We start from the raw sequence: 23306 nt of genomic DNA, 5'->3' as shown, positions 1-23306 counted from the left end.
AAGTATTACCTTCCTACATCATTAGGAGATAAATTAACAAGAAATTTGAACAATTATGTATTTCGTTATTATGAAGTATCATCAGCAATCTTGGTCTTTCACTTCAGTTCAGCGTCGCCAGGTGTACAAATTTATCTGTAGATCTACAGATCTTTCAAAACAATACGGAAAACAAGAATATTTGGCGTGAGCTACAATTTTTTTGTAGACTTCCAAACTATGTTAAACATAAAGTGGCGGAAATATCGTAGGTCGTTCGTCTCTCTGTGGCTAGCTGTCTGTGTCGATAGTTATCAGAGCTAAAACGGTAAGAAATATGTTTTTTGTTCTATCGATTCAGCGTCCCAAGAATAGGCCCCGTCTCTTCATATAATCTCTATTCAAAGCAGAAGTGGTTTCAACATTATTCGTTATGGAACAAGTCGGTAATAGACAGCGAGAAGAGGCTTTTGGAATTGATTCAGTGTCTCAAGAAAATGAAAATAATCACTCGTAACAATTTATCGAAACCAAAAATATTAAAATTTACTAGCACTTACGGTTTCGGTATTCATTTCCATAGAGTTTTTTTTTTTTTTTTTTTTTTTTTTTTTTTTTTTTTTTTTTTTTTTTTAAATACCGATTCAGAGTCCCAAGAACAGGTTCTGTCTCCTCAGTTAACATTCTATTAAAACTGGAAGTGCTAGAAATCAATCGTTCCCAGTTTCAAACTTGATTGCCATAACATAGAAACTTTAATGCGAAATGGTATCAAGAAAATTCGAGACTAATTCTGTTACAGGCCAACACATGGCAGCGCAAGGCTGCACGCACAAACACAAGGAGCACCGACCTTCATAAGTCAGTGTGCCAAGAGACATCGTCCTGAGTACATCAAGAGCTGCGCAGCTGGTGTCATTCTGACCACGTGTGTTACCACATCTGCTATTTCATCATTGGCTGCAAGGTAGAACAATGAGCGAGCGTAAAATTCTGTGTGAAACTGGGCAAATCCGTCACAGACGCTTGACATGATTTGGCAAGTGTATGTTGATGCTACAATTGGTCGTTCAAGAAGGTTTGACTGACATGCGCGTTTCAATAGCGGAAGAACATCACTGAAAGATGACGAGAGATTAGGACGACCCTCAGTGAGCAGAACAGCCAAAACCATTTGGCAGCTTGTACATGAGGGTCGTCGGAGAACAATCCACAATATTGCTACCATTGTCGGTATGTAATACGGAACAGACTAAACAATTCTCACGTGTGATTTGAACATGCGCTGTGTTGCTGCCAAGTTCGTCCCGAGGCTACTGATCGTGCCCGCCGATGTCTGTCAAGAACTCCATCAGGTGCTGTGGATGATTCGTTCTTCATGTCGAGGATCATTATCGATTACGAATTTTGAGTGTACGGGTACAATCCTGAGACTAAGTAACAATTCTTAGTGAAAGAACCCATTATCTCCATGACCGAAAAAGGTGAGGCAGGTCCGCAGCTCCACAAAGTGCATGCTCATTGTCTTTTTGGACATTTGCGACATTGTGCATTAAGAATTCCCCAGGGACCAGACCGTCAGTAGCAAGGTCTGCTATCAGGTTATAAGGCGTCTGAGGAAGGATATTCGCCGAAAACGACCGGACTTGTAGTGCAGGAAAAAAACTGGCTGTTCCACGACGACAATGCACCCTGTTACCGTGCTCTCGTCACATGTGAGTTTCTCACCAGAAATAAGATGATCGCTCTTCCGTGCCCATCCTACTCGCTAGATTTGGCTCCTGTGGACTCGCCAAATTCCCAAAGCTGAAGATCCAGTTCAAAGGTAGCCATTTGGGCAACATTGCAGAGATCCAGCGCGAATCACAGAAGGCGCTTGACACGCTTCGAACAGAAGACTTTCAGGATACATTACAGCAGTGGCAGAAACGCTTGGAACACTGTATTACTGTACAAGGTAACTATTTTGAAAGGAATAGTGTGTAAACGTAGATAAATGAAGTACTTTCTTGTAAACAGAACTAGCCTCGAAACTTTGTGATATCACCTCGCACATAGTGTTAAGCGGTGTTTTGGAATCTATTCAACGTCTCAAGAAAATATACAATTATCATTCGTATTACTTTACTATCGGAAGTAGTAAAAATTTACTTCCGGAATCAGTATTGATTTCCGTTGAGCAAAAATGGTAATAAGACATCGAAAAGTAGTTTTTCGGAATAGTCCGCGTCTAAAGAATAGATTCAATCTCATTAATACTCTACTCAAACCGGAAGAGGTAGAAATCATTAATTTCCGGTTGCACAAAAAGGGCAACAGATAGCGAGATTTTTTAAATGAGAGTCTTAAGGAAAGATTCCCTTCTCTAATTAGACCAAGGGCGTGATAATTCACCACTCCCTAGGTAACTTTGCCACTATATTAGAAATGTTCCTTAGGGTTCTTAGAATCAAAAAATAGTTCCAGGTCAATATATAAGTGTAACACCTGGGTCCTGGGACCCTTAACCCTTTAACACCTGTGTATATTTACAGACATTGACAGAATCTTTTAAATGACCGTAGATCAGACCGTTAGTGCAACACTTGAACAAGTTATACCTCGATCGATTTATAAAAGTGTAAACTTTCCGTTTACGTAATAAACGGGACATTTCTGTGTACAAAGGAAAACTAATTGAGGGATATTTAAGAAAATTTCCCTTAAAAACGCTCGTTCTCGCGATTCTTTTAGTTATTACGTGGCAACACTGCAAACTAGGTGAATAATAAAATGTATTTATGTGTATTGTTTTATATTCAACTAAAACTGAAAATTTCGTCTTGATCCTTCAAATAGTAGCAGCGGAAAGATCTATTTTATAGTCTTCCCTTATGAAAAAAACAGGCGCATGTAACACAGGCCCTTTATCCACCTGTGGAACAGGCACATATGCAGGTGCCTGAAAATGACCCCAGTTTGAACGCCCTACACATGCATGTTGAGCAAACATGTACAGGGCATGAACAAGTATTACTGCACATGTGTTTGTACGGGAAATACCCTAATAGATCTACCATAAAAATGTACGTAAAGTGCCTGTCAACGAAGAAGACGTGCACGTACAGCCGCTGTACCAGTATAGAACATGTGATGTACGTGTCATGTATAATGTCTGTAACATGCATGCCGAACACAAGTTATATGGGCGTGTATGATAAATAGCTTTTACCTGGTATATATGAAATATGCATGTCAGATGTAACAACTGCATGTAATGTGTATATATACATGTAAAAACCATACATGTGACATGCATGTTGCGGGTATGGAAAAACCATACAGGTGACATGCATGTTACAGGTGAAAAAATTATAAAAATTGTACATGTGACAGGTACATGCCACATGCATGTTACGGGTGTGGAAAACCTCTGCTTCTTGCATGTAGCAGATGTAAAACATCTATAGTAACATGTAAGAAACATGTGTTCTGTTAATTATTCGCCATTTTGCAAACTGTTATCACCCTGCCATCTCGTGAGTCATAACGGAACCTGCAATGACATAAACAAAACTTTATAGTATGCTCTTTCGATTGGTTATTAGTACAAATAGGTGGACATTAAGTATTTGAAGTTATAAGACTTTAAAACCTGTTGAATCACTTGTAATAACCCTATATATATATATATATATATACAGGGTGGTTCAGTAATGTTGGACAGCCCTGAATAAATCGAAAACCAGAAGAGATATTAGCAAGAGTGTGGTGGATCCATATACTTGTGGAAGGGAGACGTCTTTTGAGGTACCATACAATGTTACCAGGTCAACAGTGTTGCCAGCTCAGTACAAAGTTGTATTTTTTTAAATGGAACATATAGAAGTTTATGCCATCAAAAGAATTAGTACAGAATGTGAATACCAACAAGCGAAACCGCACCTATCAGTGTTGCCAAAGAAGGAAGTTATAAAGCTTCAAAGATCAAGAAATTAAAGTGTCCGTAGAGCAAAACTAGCAAAAAGGTAAGAAAAATAATACTACGGAATGAAAAGGAGTAACCGAAAGAGTAAACCAAAGAACGCACAGCATCCAGTGAGTAACAGGGTTGCCACAGTAAAGGGGGAAAAATTGAAAATTTTGCAGTTGCTATAGGAGGAAAAGTGCCCATATGACATAATGCTGGAAACACCATAGAAAGTCTATGTAAGATTCAGGAATCCTAATAGCGTTTGTTCGAAAGCGATATCTCTAACCGTTTTCGAGATACACCAAAGGTGTGCGGGGTTTGCAACACTGCATAATTGATTTGCCGATTAGACCCGTGTAGTTCTTACATTTTGTTGGGCGTATCATTTTCATTACTCGTTCCTGTAGTTTGGAGGGCGAGGGAATTATTATGCAGTGTTGCAAACTCCGCACACCTTTGGTGTATCTCAGAAACGGTTAGAGATATTGATTTCGAACAAACGCTATTAGAATTCCTGAATCTTACATGAACTTTCTATGGTGTTTCCAGCATTATGTCATATGGGGACTTTTCCTCCTATAGCAACGGCAAAATTTTCAATTTTTTCCCCCTTTACTGTGGCAACCCTGTTACTCACTGGATGCTGTGCGTTCTTTGGTTTACTCTTTCGGTTACTCCTTTTCATTCCGTAGTATTATTTTTCTTGCCTTTTTGCTAGTTTTGCTCTACGGACACTTTAATTTCTTGATCTTTGAAGCTTTATAACTTTCTTATTTGGCAACACTGACAGGTGCGGTTTCACTTGTTGGTATTCACATTCTGTACTAATTCTTTTGATGGCATAAACTTCTATATGTTCCATTTAAAAAAATACAACTTTGTACTGAGCTGGCAACACTGTTGACCTGGTAACATTGTATGGTACCTCAAAAGACGTCCCCCTTCCACAAGTATCTGGATCCACCAAACTCTTGCTAATATCTCTTCTGGTTTTCGATTTATTCAGGGCTGTCCAACATTACTGAACCACCCTGTATATATATATATATATATATATATATATATATATATATATATATATATATATATATATATATATATATATATATATATATATATATATACGATTTTTCTTTTTCAAATTCGAACTAGGGGTCACAGGGGACCAGCGATTTAGCAAAACATGTAAAAAGCCTAAAATGACCGACATTAGTGTCACACAGGGGCGTCATTTAGGGGGGACAGGGAGGTGCTGTTGAGATTTATATAGATTTTATTAATAGAATAGTACTAAATCAGCAAAAAACGCGAAATTCTAGTTATATCAATAATTCTCGGGGTCGGTGAGATCAATGGTGAAATTTACGGCAATCAGCATCCAAAAAAATAGGTTTGTTTTCTTTTGTTTTCTTCTCTTCATCCTGTATTCAACCGAAGGTGTAGAAATCAAGTTTCCGATTTCGACATTGATTCAGCATCTGAAGAAAATATACTATCTCCAAACGTATCTATAAACACCGGAAATTGTAAAAGTTTGCTACTTCTGATTTCGATATAAATCTCTATAGAGCAAAAATGGTAACAGATAGCTGGACATGACCTTTTAATATCAATTTATTGTTCCAACAGTAAGTCTCATCTCTGACCTTATCCATCTATTGAAATCGAAAAACGTACGTCTACGATTTCCGATATGAATATTGAATTTGCATATTTTGGAAGTCTACATGAGTTTCACACTTTGAAACGAAACTCACTTGTTACTATCACAAATCTTCAACCTGCATGTATGTAACTGAAGAGGTATTTCTCATTGGTAGAATGTTAGCTTGGCATTCAGAAGATTCTAGTATCGATTCTAGCGTGCGGCCACCCTGGCTGCAGTTCTCCAGTTACACCAGGTGAATACAGTAATGGTAGGCTACTTTACAACACAGGGCCTGACTACTGCCGTGCGTTACCTCCCCCTCCCCTATCCGGATCTGTAACTTGCGTGTCGAAGATCACAAAATAATTTATGTCAAGTGCATGCTTCTTACATGTTTACGTTTATTTGTACAGGTGCTGTATATTGCATGTTTTTAATATCCGACTTTTGCATGCTAGTGTACACATTATCGTATCCTTTTATCCATCTGCATGTACTTTCCAGGTGTTTTACATGTACATGGTAAGTACCTGGGCATACGGGGAAAATCTTGCATTTCCCATGCATGTGGCATGTAGTTTCCGATACATAGTGATTTACCTGTCTTATATATTCCCTGTACATGTACGCTTTATCTACGTCTGCTAGGTACAACACATGCACCTGTGACATTCATTTTCCGTGGATACATGTTCCTTACCTGTTTTCATTTATATGTACAGGTATTGTACATTCCATGTTTTTCACTCCTAACTTACGCATATAAACATGTAATTTACATTGCATTTTTTATCGTTCTGCAGGTACTTTGCATGTGTTTTACATGTACATGTTAAGTACATGGGCATAAGAGGAAAAACTAGCATTTCCCATGGATGTGACTGATAGATTACAGGCACATGCCATCAATTTGAATCATGTTTTTAAACATATTTGGTCTAGGAATTAATTCGTGCGGTTGGTACGCACACATTGAAGCTGTAGTACAAACACAAAATACATAAATACCTTAAGAAAAATATTGTCCATCGCTAGCCACCACTTTCGCCCATCTGTCAGGCAATGTACGGATTCCGTGGCGAAAGAAGTCCTCATCCTTGGAAGCGATCCAGTCAGAGACCCATGTTTCGATATCTTCTGAAGAAGTAAACCGCTGTCCAATCAAATCGTTGTTCATGCAATCGAACAAGTAGTAGTCCGAAGGAGCAACGTCTGGTGAATACGGCGGGTGGGGTAAAACTTCCCATCCGACATTTTCTAAATAGGTTTTGACCGGTTTTGCGACATGTGGGCGAGCGTTATCATGTTGAACAATAAGTTTATCATGTCTGTTCTCCCATTCTGGTCGTGTTCTGGCCAGAGCTTGCTTCAAACGCATTAATTGTCGTCGATAACGTTCTCCATTCATAGTTTCACCCGGTTGCAGCAGCTCATAGTACACCACACCTTTCATATCCCACCATATGCACAGCATAACCTTTGCACAGTGAATATCTCGTTTTGGTTGTGATGGACCTGGTTCACCTGGTTTCACCCAGGCCTTTTTTCGTTTAGGGTTCTCGTAATGGATCCACTTCTCATCACCCGTAATAATTCGATGCAGAAACCCCTTTCTGCTCTGTCGTTGAAGCAGCAATTCGCAAATGGTTTTTCATCTTTCAACGTCTCTGTCTTTCAATTCATGTGGAACCCAATGTGACATCTTTTGAATCATTCCCATGGCTTTCAAGCGTTTGAAGACTGTTGTTTGATCAACGCCTAATGCTGCTGCAAGTTGTTCCTGCGTTTGACACGAATCCTGCTCGAGCAATGCTGTCAATTCTTCGTCTTGAAATTTTTTTGGCTGTCCAGCTCGCTCTTGGTCTGCCAAGCCGAAATCACCACTTCTAAACCGTGCAAACCACTTCTGACACGTTCGCTCAGCTAGAGCATGGTCACCATACACTTCCACCAAAATACGATGACTTTCAGTCGCACTTTTCTGCATGTTAAAGTAATGCAGCAGGACACCCCGCAAAAACACTTTATCAGGCACAAATTGCGCCATGTTCACTTAACTACAAACTGGTGTTGTTGACGCTTTAATCCACTGCCCTATACTACGAACGATACGCGATGACAGGGGTTTGCAACACATGTGTGGATACACGGAACTGTGGGACGCTCCGTTCGTTGCGCCATCTCTTGTCCACCCGCACGAATTAATTCCTAGACCAAATACCTATTGCGTTTGTATGTTCCAGGTATATTACATGGACCTGTACTATGCATGTACCTTGGTGTATGTACATTACATGTTTTCCTTGATATGTACAGATACTTTTCATTGCATGTTTGAGAACTTCTGACATTGAACACCATCTACACATGTATCACATGTTTATAGCCACAGGTAGATTCACCTGTCAGTGGGAAACTAACATGCTTTTTACAGCTACAGGCGCCTGTATAGTACCTGTTAAAGTCACATGTACCTGTACATGCACAGAGCATTGCCTGGAATTTGTCACATTTTCATATGGGTTCACAGGGTTCATAATATGAGGGTCACTACGAAAGTTTTGAGATGTGAAATAACTTACATACTTAAAATCAATTTAACACTTCAAAAGTATTCACCATTACACTGTACACACTTTTGCATCCTTGAAAACCACCTTTGGAAGCAGTGTTGCCAGTCTTTTTCTTCAAGTGTTGAAAGTTCATCCTCGTAAGCCACTACAGCTTCTTCAGGGTTGCCAAATCTCTTCCCACGCATGCGATCTTTGATCCTGGGGAACAGAAAAGAATCACATGGGGCAGGTCAGGGCTATACGGCGGATAAGTCATAAGTTTGACCTCTGTAGATTCTAAAAACTGAATTGTGATGTTGGCCGTGTGTGCGGACGCGTTGTTCATGATGAAGCAGGATCCCACGCAATCCAGTTCTTGGACGCCATTCCGGAAGCTTCTGGAACACTTGTTAGGCAAATAGTGGTGTACCACTGAGCAGTAACAGTCCTTTGTTCTTCAAGTGGAACATGCGACCATCTTCTTCCCCACACTTCGTGGTCGCTTCACTTTCTTGGGTGGATTTTCGTCTGGAAAGATCCAAACTGTAGACTGGAGTTTATTTTAAGGGTCAAATTGATAGATCCAAGTCTCATCACCAGTAACAATGTCAGAGACGCGTCGAGAATTGCCTCCATCAAATCATGCAAGCATTTCTTCACACCATTCCACACGCATGCGTTTCTGCTGTTCAGTCAAAGTGTGAGGCACCCAACGAGATGAAACCTTCCTGAGTCGAAGATGATCATGAAGAATTTTTGTTACTGCTGGCGATCCAATGTTCAGTGTAGATTCAATGTCCTTGAAAGTTGTTCGAGGATTTTCTCGTATCATTTGTTCCACAGCGGCAATGTTTTCATCTGACACAGCTGTTGCCGGACGTCCAGCTCTCTCTTCATCTTTAAGCGATGTCCGGCCTCTTCTGAATTCACCAAACAACCGAAAAATTATAGCACAGGAAGGAGCAAGGTCCCCAAATGCCCCCTGCAAACGGTCAAGGCTTTGTGTCTCGTTCAAACCACTTTTGAAATCGTAAAGAATCATTGCTCGGAAATGTTCCCTTTCGAGCTCCATTCTAGACAGCCGAATACTGCTCACATCAACAAACAAGTGAAGGCGATACGGCCACGCCAATAAGCGAGGCGAGTTAAAACTTGCTTCGCTTCTTCGCTCTGGATACCACTACCGAACGCAATTGTTGGAATTCAAATACTGTACCACAACAATGCGTATCTCAAAACTTTCATAGTGACCCTCATACTTGATTTTCATGGAAGTACGAGTATGACTTTGTGTCAATGTTCCGCTTTATCTGTTTTATTTATTTATTTATTTATTTATTTATTATTATTATTATTATTATTATTATTATTATTATTATTATTATTATTATTATTTATAGAAAACAAGTGATACGAATTATTCTAGTTGATTTTCTTATTCGTTATATTATGAGCTTCCCAGTACCGAGATATCTCTCAGGAAGGTTTTATGGTTTGTTGGTCTATGGTATAATAGAAAATATTTCAAAGCAATAATTTTACTGTTGTGCGGTTACATTATGTTCTTTGGAAAATACTTGTTCTGGTATTCTACAATGAATACAACTTCCAAGCATATCTGCTGGTATATCAAGTTATCAAACAACTCTCGAAATTATTTCGTAAGGCATGTATTTTTATTACATGTGCACACAGATAATCGCACTTAATATAGTATGTCATATGTAGTTTTCATTTGCCGTAATATTAAACAATTTGAAATATTCTTTGTGATTTTGTCTGTCTGTAAGTTAATAATAGTAGCACATTCGCTCTGAAATCCACGTGTTTTCAGTTATTCTGAAGAAGAATGGCAAACAAAAAGAAGCTAGTCAGACAGAGAACAAATGCAACAAGAAAAGGGATTGCTGTTGTGAAAGTCGAAAATTCTGTGTAATACACTACGCATAAAACGAAACTGACATGAGGACGAGAAATTTCATCGAAAAAAGCTTCCATAAAAACTTTCAGGTCAAAGAACTGCGCCAAGAGAGTGAGTGACACTGCAAAACTGCACCACTTAACATCAATTTGCATCAAAAGTCCTTCAGAATACGACACAAACAAACATGGTCTACTGCTGGGACTACCAAAGTTTCACAATATTACCAGGATTGCTAAGTCAGTCTGCTGAGTCATATGTGACGGAAAATTGTACACTCTTAGTGGATAATTCACCATATTTGGAACATACTGCTATACGACAGTATCTAACAGACATCCTGTTTAACGAGGAGCAGTGCGTATTTTGCCGGAAATAGAGCTAAAATGGGGATCACGACAAAAGGGAAAGATGTTTCATATGAAACTCTTGTGATATGTGTCACTAGAACAGCTGAATGTGCCATTAAAGGAACACCTGTTCAATAGGAAGATGAATCACAGATTCAAGAAGTTGATCTCATAGCAGCCGGAATGAAGTACCACAACTTACACCAGATCGTCGAGCTGAAATTATTCATGGAAGAAACATACCTAAAGATGAATTCATTGAAGGCGCACTCAGTGCAGGAATGCCAGTAAGTGTTTCGGTTATTTGAACAGATTTTCTTTCTCTGCGAGCTATTCTTCATCATTACCAACAGGTGAGAGTTCCTTCGTGGCCGCCCACGTCGGGAATGCTACATTCCAAGAGAATTTATCTTTAGGTATGTTTCTTCCATGAACAATTTCAGCTCGACGATCTGGTGTAAGTTGTGGTACCTCATTTCGGCTGCTATGAAATCCACTTCTTGAATCTGTGATTCATCTTCCTATCGAACAGGTGTTCCTTTAATGGCACATTCAGCTGTTCTAGTGACACATGTCACTAGAGCTTCCCATGAAACATCCTTTTCCTTTTGTCGTGATCCCCTTTTAGCTCTATTTCTGGCAAAATACGCACTGCTCCTCGTTAAACATGATGTCTGTTACACACTGTCGTATAGCAGTACGTTCCAAATAAGGTAAATTATCCACTAAGAGTGTAAAATTTTCCTCCACACATGCTTGAGCAGACTGACTTAGCAATCCTGGTAATTTTGTGAAACTTGGGTAGTCCCAGTGGTAGACCATGTTTGTTTGTGTCGTATTCTGAAGGAACTTTGATGCAAATTGATGTAAAGCAGTGCAGTTTCGCAGTGTCACTCACTCTCTTGGCGCAGTTCTTTGACCTGAAAGTTTTTATGGAAGCTTTTTTCGATGAAATTTCTCGTCCTCATGTCAATTTCGGCTCCCGCCAAGTGAACTTTGTGGTGGACAAACACCGTGTGCGTGGGTTTTCTCGGGGTTCTCCCGTTTCCTCCCACTTTCTTCATTCCACCATTTCATTCATTACTCATTATCACCGTCTCCTTTAGCCTAACCGGCATAACCGTGGGACGTAAAACTCAAAATTTCATTTCATGTCAATTTCGTTTTATACGTAGTGTATTACACAGAATTTTCGACTTTTCACAACAGCAATCCCTTTTCTTGTTGCATTTGTCGTTTGTCTGACTGGCTTCTTTTTGTTTGCCATTCTTCTTCAGAATAACTGACAACACGTAGATTTCAGGGCGAATGTGCTACCATTATCAACTTACAGACAGACAAAATCACAAAGAATATATCAAATTATTTAATATTACGGCAATTAAAAACTATATATTACACAATATATTAAGTGTGATTATTTGTGTGCACATGTAATAAGAATACATGCTTTACGAAATAATTTTCGAGAACTGTTGTTTGATAACTTGACATACCAGCAGATATAGTTGGAAGTTGTATTCATTGTAGAATACCAGAACAAGTATTTTCCAAAGAACATAATGTAACCGCACAATAGTAAAATTATTGCTTTGAAATATTTTCTATTATACCCTAGACCAACAAACCATAAAACCTTCCTGAGAGATATCTCGGCACTGGGAATCTGTCATACTCTATCGAATGAGAAAATCAACTAGAATAATTTGTATCACTTGTTTTCTATAAAATAATAAAACGGAACATTGACACAAAGTCATACTCGTACTTCCATGAAAATAAATTATTATGAACCCCGTGAAGACTATAACATATATACTTCCTCTGCTGCTGTTTGATGGATCAAGACGAACATATTATTTACCTAGTTTGCAGTGTTGCCACGTAATAACTAAAAGAATCGCGAGAAGGAACTTTCTAGGGAAATTTTCTTAAATATTCCTCAATTATGTTTCGTTTGTACGCAGAAATGTCTCGTTCATTACGTAAACGAAAAGCGTACACTCTTACAAATTGATCGAGGTATAACTTTTTCAAGTGTTGCACTAACGATCTGATCTACGGTCATTTAAAAGATCCTGTCGATGTCTGTAACTATACACGGGTGTTAAAGGGTTAAGGATCCCAGGACCTAGGTGTTACACTTACATGTTGACCAGCAACTATTTTTTTGATTCTAAGAACCCTAAGAAACATTTGTAATATAGTGGCAAAAGTTCCCTAGGGGAAGAAGTTATCACCCTCTTGGCCTTGGTCTATATTATCTTTCTCTGTTAGACCGGAAGTGATAGAAATTACTACTTAACAGGTATGATCTTTCACTATCCCTCTTTTGCAACCCCGAAGTTACAGATCTTTCAGTATTGAATTCGCACACTAGTTTCCAACATGGAACGTAGTTTCACAGCTGTTAAATGAAACTCACTTGTTTGTATTATTGTGTATAACAAACAGCCTAATGGATTTAACCCTTTGCTGTCATTTTATATTTCCCGAGTTTGTCTGAACAGATCGCAATGAATTGGCCAAATTACAGCATTTAATATATTACGATTAGTTTTCAATTAACGATCTATTACATTAACACCACCTATTAAAACATGAAAATGATCCATTAGATGAGGTAGCAAAAGAAATCAAGCAATTAACATTCAACATTGGACAAAATGAACTGCAAAAGGCCTGTCGAATATGGTTTGTCATAGGACTTAAATGAACATTGCGTCCCACTCGACAGAGGACCAGAAAGTGCTAAACTATCGGATTGATAGAAACACTCATTATTGCGTATGTTATTCAGATTTGAGATTCCGAATTCTACAAAATAAAATAGTTTTGTTGTTTCGCAGACCTCGTATATTAAAGAAGTATCAGAAAGCTGAAATAAATGTAAATAATCATTACAGTATTTATCCGGATAATTTAATAAAAATACGATTTTTACAGAGATTGTTACTGTAGATCTGCTGATTTTTCACTTTTCGGCCTGGCAACGCTACTTCAGTTGTTGATGGTGAATAGTAGTGAAGCCTTTATTTCCCTCCAAACAAGGAACGGTGAAGCAATTGCTTTTTATGTACACTTGGATCCGTCTAACAGTGCACAGTATTCAATAACATCGTCTTCTTCCTTCCCTTTCCACCATAAGAAAAAGTTCTGAATAAATATTGTAAATATTTTGACGTTGGTATGTGGAACTATATGTGGGCAATGAGACTTAAATTTGTCATTCACTATTAAAACTTTTGGTCTAATTCTAATAATGCTACATTGTTTGTACAGTAAACATAGATTATGGTATCCTTTTTGCCGTTTAATTTTCCACGTATTTCTGAACAATGTGGCGCGTACCCGAGGGTGGCAATCGCTGTTTTAAAACAAAGTAACAGATACATTAACCAGAAGTTTCATTAAGTATGAGCTCTTATCATTCACCAAAGCAATCATAGTTACATTGATTTTTGCGTCTTATCATCGATAATCCCATTAATTGAAGATATACTACAAAGCTGAGTTAAAATTCTATGTATTGAAAATCATGAAACCCATTTCAGTTTCTGACAAGAACAAATGATAAAATAAACTGAATGTATTTCTTTCTTTCTTCACAGAGCCCGAACAAGATGTGGAGAAGGATGCTCTAGTGGTGGTTCTGTTCCTCAGGACGATGGGTTTGGTCATGAAGGAGTATACGCAATGACAACTTGCAACATACATTCAGGTGTGTATGTTGCTGCTAAGTAGTGCTGCTAACTGTAAACAGAACATTGAAGAAATCTGGTGCATTCGAAGCTCAATAGGTCGTTTTATTGTGGATGCTGCAAAAAGTTGTTCGATTTGTATGCTATCGATTATGCAACACTGCTTTCGCTTGTGTACTGAGTCAGAGCCACGAAACCGGCGTCGATATCGTGCTGTGTCAGCTTGCAGGTGCTAGTGAAATGCTACCAAAAGTGAACTGTTATTAATAAAGTGTATCATGGCTCTTTTCCATTCACACTTTTTGTACAACCGAATAGTATCTGAAAATGTTTATCCATCGGAGTGACCACAGCTAAAGATGTCGTGGCCATGCAAATACAAATGGAACCCATGCAAGAGCATTCGAAAACAAAAGGGCTAATTCGAGGTTACCAGCGAAAGTGTTGTCTGAGGTGCTTCGTGAAATTTGTCAATTGACAGGGCAGAAAAATCCTCCACATTTACGTGCAATGGACCAGGGATTAAATCTGGCGAAATTCACTGTAAGCCACAAGGTCCACTGCTTCACCACCTCATTAGGTTCCACCTTCCTGAATGTAACGTTAATTCTTCCGGTTCCAAATATATGGAATATTTATAAGGTACACGAGATTACTAATGAATCACACAACACAGTTATGCACTTTTGGATATATATATTCTTCAATATATACCGTATTTGTCACATTAAAATAATATACATTTAATTCTAACCGTATGGTTCTTCGTTCTATCTTTTTCTAGTTACCTTAACAACAAGATAAACAAGTTGTCATAGCAACGAAAACAAGAAATATATCGATATAATACAAAATATTTTAAATTATTTTTTATATATTTCCTTCTTCTTCTTCTTAACCGCTTGTGTTCTTTTAAATAGCACTTTTGCCTGTAAATAGAAACAATACTTAGAAGTACATACAAAATATACATTATCGTTGTATGAACGTAAGACAGACTTCTGCAAACTGTAGAAAAGACATCACTTTTTTTTTCTTTTTTTTTTCAAGTTGGTCACTAAAAGTTACTTTGGAGGGGGGGGGGTTTAAGTCAATTTTTTGTGTGATTTATGTTTTGCATTGACAGTTTTCGGAGAAAAATATTATAAAAATAAATGGAAAAGGCAAACAAAATCCACATTATTTGTTTTGATCGTATTGTTAAAGGAGAATGACATATGTTCCTATATTACCTGTTTACAGTTTACTCTTTATTGTATACGGAATGTTGGTAGAAGCTATACCTATGTTTACTAATCGTGTGGTACCAAGACAAAATTTGTAATAAACCAATTGTACAAAATTTTATTCCCAGGAATGGTAATCTATATTAATTACATTACTTTAATTTTGTATTATTAGACATAATGAAAATATAGAAATTTGGCTTTACCCCATCCAGATCAAAGTTGAAATACAGAACCATGTAAAGTATGTAATTAATAAGGAACCTCTAAACATAAGTAATCCAATTTTTTATTAGCTGACAAACTTAAGTAAAATAATTTTTAATCTTAACATGTTAAACATTACGTATTTCAGCTATGATCCAGCCGGCCCTATTTCGGATGGAAAAAAAAAAATGTAAAATTCAATTTATGCCCAAGTTTGGCATCAAGGTTTAAAGTTAGTTTTTGGTGAGATTTTGGTTACTTTTTGGTCACTTTTCCCTGTGCTTTTGGTCCCTTTTCAACTATTTAGAAGAGACCAGACCACATGAGCCCTGATAATGGATTCATTCGGGCAATTTCATACCGTGACACATCGCAGAGAATCGTGATTTTCACCGGATATGATCACAGTTAGAGGATATACGTAAGGTGAACAAAGCGTGAAAATTGCTTCCTACTTCAAACAATCTCCAACCTGTCGGGTATATATATATATAATATGTATGTTTGTTTGTTTGTTTGTGCTTGTACAGAACCAAAATCAGGTCAGACAGATATGGACAGAGTCCACCTTTGGTTTTATAATGATATGAAACAGGAAATGAAAATCGTTGGTATTCCCTTTCAGAACTTCCCTGTCAAAATCCCTGATACTCATCCAGTTGGTTTCTGTGCATTTGAACTGTTAAAAGGACGTCTGCAACATAATTCTCACTTCCTACTGAAAACTTAAAGGGAGGAATGGAAAGCGAGGAGTCCTGCCGCCAAATGGAGGCATTTCTCGGTTCAGCTGATGCTACTGCAGCCTTTACAAATGCCGGTTGTTGTTGGGATAAAATAGTGAGAGTCACCGGAAAAGTCAATGAGGAAACTGGGGTGACCGAGGCGACGTACCCCGCTAACACTTGGCGCACATGGTGAGAGCGAGGTAAAAGCTCAAACGGACACGACTTGATGATCTTGAGATATTTGGGAAGCGCTGACATCGTATTAGTTAGAAAGTTAATCTCAATTCCGAGGTGTGTGAGCACTTTAGTAGGGGTTATAACAGCCTTTTGCGTTAATACACCATGGAAGTTTCTATGCCTGCAGTGAAAGTAGCGATGTTGCGCGATAGTCCACAAATTGGTGGTAGCGGTAGGGCTTTTCAAAGCATAAATACTTTGAAAATCGGTCGGATATAAATCAAATAACCTTCTTTACTACAAAATATCAATCTTGTAATTCACTGAAAATGCTGAATCTTGCGAATGGGTTCTTCGTAATCCTCTGTCGTAACTCTAGTAAAATAATGGATATTTTCTCCTATCTATATCAAAGATGACAGAATTCAGGTGAACGTAAATGCATGTAAGTCATAACTTGAACATAAAACTTGATATTCATGGACTTGTATCTATTGCGATGAATGGTCGATATTCTTAAGCTATAACGCAAGTGGCTGTGTAATAGCATATAAGCTAAAACCAGTTTTGAAAGGTGCAGGGTGCGGAAGAGCGAACATTACCGAACTTCAGGAGATGATTTCTTAAACAAGTAAAAGAGAAAGAATTTAATAAATATAGGTAGAAAAAGAGCTTTCAGAGCTGTAAAGTGCTGAAAGTTCAAAAAGTAAAAGTTTCAACTACTCTAGTTTAAAAACTATATAACTTATCTCAAGTGTTCAATATGTAGAAATTATCACAAGTTCTATCTAAATATCCATATTTGCGAACTGTGGCGTTACTGCACAATAAATTTCGAAGTGTAAGTTAAATGACAGCTGGAGATCCTTCTGATATGTGGTCTATCTTTTCAAATATATGTAGAACTTTTAATTGCTTATGGCTTTGAATCCTCGTATTTTTCTTCCGATATGTGTGTGAAACTGTCTTGAAATTAGATCACGTAATTATTATTTGAAGGATAAGGGGGAAAAACAAGGAATGTCCATGTATGTGCTTTTTCGGGTACTTTGTCCTATCTGTTGGTGACTCTTGGTACTATTTGAGTGTATATGCCATGCATGCCTAGATATAGAAATGTCCATGTAAAAAAGGCTAAAGATTTAATAACCCTATTCTTTTTACGCGGTTTTCAATATTAAAACGCCGTTTTCTCGAAAATGTAGTTTTCTGACATTCCTTTTTTTTTTTCTTCATTTATTCTTTAAGAAGCTATAGCACACTAATATATTGTAATTAACCTCGTCGAATCTTGCAACGAGTTTCAGCATGAAATTATTAGTAATAATTTAATGGATGACGATGAAACATGCCTTCTTTGCGCTTACTTTAAGCAAATGAAATAGTCCTAAGAGTAATAAAAGCATAGGTAATATTGTATGATATAATCCGTGAAAAAAAATATATGCTTGAATGAAACAGAGATGTAAAATTGGGTGAACAAATTGGCCAATGAACTCCTTAGCACAAAGCTGTCTGGTACGCACCTAAAAATACTGTCTGTACAAGCTGTTTATTTTGCAGCAGTCCAAAGTAGCTTCAAATCAATTCAAAACCAACATTTCAATAGAATCAATTAAATTGGCGATGTACCACGTGGTGACATAATATGTATCTTTCGATATATTGATTATGTAATGTATATATATTGACCAGAAGTGTCATATGAAATGTGCAACGAAAGTACTGAAAAAGTAAAATAGCTTTCAATAAATTGTTAAATAAGTATGCTGTATTTATGCTACACCGATTATGTTTGTGTGTAATATTATTAACAGCTCAAACTATTAGTTATATACTGCTTTATTTTGTGTTCTATGATTTATATTTGTCAGCAAACATGAGAGTGAACAAAAATGTGAGGAATATACTAAAAATGAAAGCAGTTTGATCTTGTTCATGACCAGAAATTGGAGTGTAGAAAACTTACGTTATCTTACTGTTAATGTCAGTCAAATTCCGAATCATGTTAGGATATAATTGTTATTGTAGGTTACAACCATCCGTCCAGTGGACATAATACTTCTGGCAGTCAGTCAATGGAAAGTACTCAAATAGGGGGAGGAGGCAGCATGGGAAGAGGAAGCCTGGGCCGAGGCTCTTTAGGAGCAAACCGAGGAAGTTTGGTGTCCACAGTCAGTGGGTCCATCGGAAAACCGTCCAGCTCTACTCTAGCAAGTTTGGCAGGATTATTAACAGAAGGACCAGTTGCTAAGGAAAGTCCGTTCTCGAATGGAACAAGAGAGCGGAAGGAAGAAAGAGAAAGGGAAAGAGAAAGAGAAAATGACCGCGAGCGAGATAAAGACATCGAGAGAGACTCAGAAAAGGAGCCAGTGTATCAGCGAGTGAGGGTATGTACAAGTATTATGTAAAGTTGAAAAAGTAATATGTGAGTACTTGGTTGTATGTAATTTATATCCAATGTTTGTTTTCTTGTGTTCATTTTTTTATGTGAAACACCACAACTTTTTTTTTTATGTGAAACACCTCAGCATCATCGAGATTAAAAGCAACAAGTAGAAGTAAATTTCTTGCTGATTTGCATGGTAGAAACTAGAGAATATATAAACAATGCCTGTGTTAGAAACTAATCTGATTTTCACAAAGCTTTGCACCCCTTGTAAACAATGCAGACTGCAGTGCAGAAATGTTGCCAATTAATTAAACAAAAAATGTTATATGCAAATTTGTGCTAAGAAATGAATAAACAAACTGAAGGGGGAAAAAACAATGAGATTAAAAATAAAATGGCATGGGCTTGTGATAAGAGAATCAGGAACCATTTTCTCTCGTTTGCAGTGGCGTAGCACTGCTCTTCTGAATCTTTGAACTACTATGTAAACGCAGACACGCTTCAGGAGGAAGAAGAGGAGAAAGTTGAATTTCTTCTACCAGTGTAAATTACAACTAAAACTTACTATCCCCACTCCTAACGTTTCCTCTAGCTGAGAATCTACCTAAAATATTAGGATTCAGAGCCACAATTACATGATGACTTAGTGTTCCTACTAGCAGATCTATGGTTGGATGGATGGATTAAAGTTTATCATCCCCTTCAACAACAAGGTTCTATAAGATTTGGACCTACAGCCGAACGAGTGATCGAACTACATGAATTTCATCCTGAAATCAAACGCGGGTCTCCCACCCGAGGACGAGTACGCGGATCATATAGCCACAAAGGAGTTAATTATCAGATCTAGAAACATGTGCAGTTGTACTCACGACTTCTATTCAAAATTGAGCTCTTGGGGGGGCCGCGGTGGCTCAGTGGTATAGCGTTCACCTCTGGCACATGGGGTTCCTGGTTCGATCCCAGTTCGCGCCAAGTGAACCTTGTGGTAGACAAACACCGTGTGCGTGGGTTTCCTCTGGGTCCTTCAGTTTCCTCCCACTTTCTTCATTCCAACATTTCATTATGTTTTCATCATCACCGTCTCCTTTAGCCTAGCCTGCATAATCGTGGGACGTAAAACTCGAAAAATTTCATTTCATTTCATTTCAAAATTGAGCTCCTTGTACGTTTCCATTATAGGCGAGCGAGTGTTTGGAACAAGCAATTGTTCATTCTGCAAGAACTTGAAAACTACTGAGTTTACTTATTTATTGAATAGAGAATTTATTATTTTATTTCCCTTGTTATATGTAATAAAATACCTATAAAATATATTTTGAATTCTTCTGACTTATCCTTTCATTTAACATCTAACAGAAAAGTTACGCCATAAACTAATATCAGTCATGAGATTATGAAGACTCTATCGACATCTTATTCAACAAATTCCAAGAAACATTTTAGATTCTACATAGGAATAAAGACACATTATTTAACATACACATAGTACCTCCTCTTAATTTCACTGCAGCCAGAAAAAAATAAGACTCAAAAGTTATGAACATTCCTATCCAATATTATAAAAATTCTTAAATGTTGAAGATTCCTGTGTACATTATTTCATTTCTGGCACCGAATATTCGTTTTTTGCATCTTTTAAATGGTCATTTATTCTGATCGCATTTTAAAAGCGCGATATACAAATTATAAATAAAAAATTAGCCTTATATTACTTTGTAATGAATCACTAAAACAGGTTTTATCTTCTTTAACTTCTCTCTATTCCCCCGCACTCCTTCTCTTTTTTTTTTTTTTTTTTTTTTTTTTTTTTTTTTTTTAATGGCTATTTCCTCATCTCTAATGAAAGGTCAAACAAAGATCTGAAATACTATAAGGAACTTATTATCTTCAATAAGAACAGCGAGTTCACTTGATTTCTCTTTTTCATTTTCTTAGCCCATTTTCATGAAATGACACAACTGTTTGACAACCATTCTTTGTGAAAAACTGGAAAATAACTATGAGTTAGCAACATTGAAAATGAGACTATTCTAACAGTTTATTCTTTCATGAGCAAATAGTACACAGCAAATGCAATGTATTATGGTAATTAAGGTATTGTTAAGGCACAGTAAGAACATTTAGGTTTCGACTCAAAGTATGTATCTATATGGGATCGAAATCTTGAACCAAAATCGAATTTGTAAAAGAAAACTGTTACAACAAATGACAAAACACACGAAGTGCGCGCCACAATTTAAAGATGTCGCCCTAGGAAGCCAGCAGGTTACCTGCTGCTCCGAGTTATTCTGTTAAACATAAACAAGGCAAACCCGTAAGTGCAGAAGAAAAGCAAATACTTTATCAAACGATATCAACGTTGTTCAATTCACTTGAAGAAAATTAAGACCTATAATAGCTAATTTTGATGTTCTCATAGAATATTTATTTACTTACTTTGTAGTACTGAAGTTAGTATTTGTACATTCGCATGCTATACAATGTAAGAAAGCGCATCAATAAATTGACCTTAAGGGGGAAAAGTACCATCTGTTTTTCATGGATATGCATAATGATTTAGGTAATTGATGAAAAAGAAATAATCTCCCATAGTGATAAATATGCTTGCTATTACATACCAGCGCCATCTCTTTATCGTTCAGTTGATAATTTGACATAACTCATTGTAATTTTATCTATAATTACAGTTTGGGGAAAAATAACAATGTTCAGTTGCTCTTAAAGAAGGGGGGATTATATAGTATTGGGTATTTTGCCTTATATCACGGCAATGGTGTGAGAGTGAGACGAGTAATGCGCACCGCAGTAGCAGAAATTCATGCACGTGCTGCAGCAGAAATAGTGCGGGAAATAGACCAAACAATTTCCTCTTCACCAATCAGCAAATAGTCGTGCGCGAAGTGATACAACATCAAGTTACGCGGTTTATTTTTGAAAGGCGCAAAGGACTGTGAAAAACACTTTAGAAGTGCAAAAGTTTTGCGGTATGAAGGAATGTTGTGTAAATGTTGAACTATCAGAAAATTTAATTTTAACGTAACACGATTTCTTTTTCTGTATATGTTTTTACCATAAGTGTTGGATATATGAATAGTAAGGGTTATCAGAGATAGCAACAGATTACTTGTATTTTAATGCCAGGTACATCGTCTGGTGGAAGAGGATTAAATGTATGTAATTGTTTTATGGGTAATTTATAATTATAAACAAACGTACGTGTTGCATTATAGTCCAAAGAATATCCCTTTCCAACTTGTTATTGTCATAAAATGACTTTGTTGCTTACCATAACCAGTATCCTGCATCCAACAAGCAATTGGTGATTGTTAATAAGTAGTACCCATTTGTTCCATTACGTTGTAATTTTTTTTTCTGTGTAACAGAAAGAAACAGTTAAGTGATTATATAATGAGTCCGAAATATAATGAAAAAGTTTGTCCTAAATTGCGGTTATTGGCTGTTTATTATCTCGTTTAAAAATAAATAAATAAAATAAAAAAATAACTATGCATCATTTGAGAAATATTGTACTATCGTTTAAATTGACTTGTTACTTCCAACTAATGACTAATTGTTACTATACTGTGAAAATTAATTGGGATAAAGTAAAAATAAAAAATTTAAAAAAAAAATCCCTAATGCCTTTATATCATGCTGTGCATTAATATACACTATCGATGTGAAATATGTCCTTTACCAGAAATTCTTTTGAATTCGTTTTGGCATTGGCTCCACTCATGTAGTGCACATATTTTTGGCTTCATCGTGGGACGATATTTGTACATCATTCATTGTCATGCTTAATTTGGTTGTACATCCCATTTTATTTAAATGTCTCTTCAAATATTCCTCAAGTTCTCAATTGGATTTAAGTCTTATGAATTTCTAAGCCAGTTAAGCACATTAATTTTATTTTCCAGCTTGAATTTCGTTACCAGTTTAGAATTTTAACATGGGGCCAAGTCATACTGAAATATCCCGCCAAAAGTTTGCAAGAATGAAACAATCTAATGTAATATTTTTAAGTTTATTGAATATGTTCAGGTCTTAAAGAGTTCACACTTGCTTCTTCTAACGACGTTTGCTATGTATCCCGGCACAAATAAAATGAGATGCATCACAGAAAATCACCTTCTTACAGTCATCATAAGTACATGATTTATATCTTTGGCCAATGCTAAAGTTTTTTTTTTTTTTCGTCACGACAGCAGTGAAATATCCTTTTTTCCTGCAGAAGCCTTGGCATTCAGTTGAATCACCAACATTGTAATTACTAGCGAATAAATCTCTTTGAAGCTATTTGCTTATTTCTGTTGGATTAATTTTACTACTTCTGATTAGAGTTTTATCGATTCCTAGAGTTGTTTTCTTCCGCTTAACTTTCCTTTTTTTAAAAACGATTATCCAAATGCTTTGAATGTCGCAAGAATTATTGACTTACTTTAACTTGCCTATTACCAACTGCAGACGTGA

General features: G+C 37.0%; 1 protein-coding gene across 9 annotated transcripts in view; it reads left to right on the top strand.

Moving 5' to 3' along the window:
• Nucleotides 1-23306, top strand: part of pcx (pecanex) — a 155982-nt gene that overhangs the window by 121544 nt on the left and 11132 nt on the right. For 8 of the 9 annotated variants that reach the window (XM_081725742.1, XM_081725747.1, XM_081725749.1 and 5 more), the window contains 2 exons: nucleotides 14014-14123; nucleotides 18470-18828. In XM_081725742.1, coding sequence (XP_081581868.1) covers nucleotides 14014-14123; nucleotides 18470-18828 — 469 coding nt within the window. Of the gene's footprint in view, nucleotides 1-14013; nucleotides 14124-18469; nucleotides 18829-23306 lie in introns of those variants that run through there. The other variant, XR_014126824.1, reaches the window with a different exon arrangement.

This window comes from Thermobia domestica, chromosome 9 (assembly GCF_964235325.1).
Source record: "Thermobia domestica chromosome 9, izTheDome1.hap1.1, whole genome shotgun sequence".
In the NCBI taxonomy this organism is placed as follows: Eukaryota; Metazoa; Arthropoda; class Insecta; order Zygentoma; family Lepismatidae; genus Thermobia; species Thermobia domestica.
This window is presented reverse-complemented; position numbering and strand designations above follow the sequence as displayed.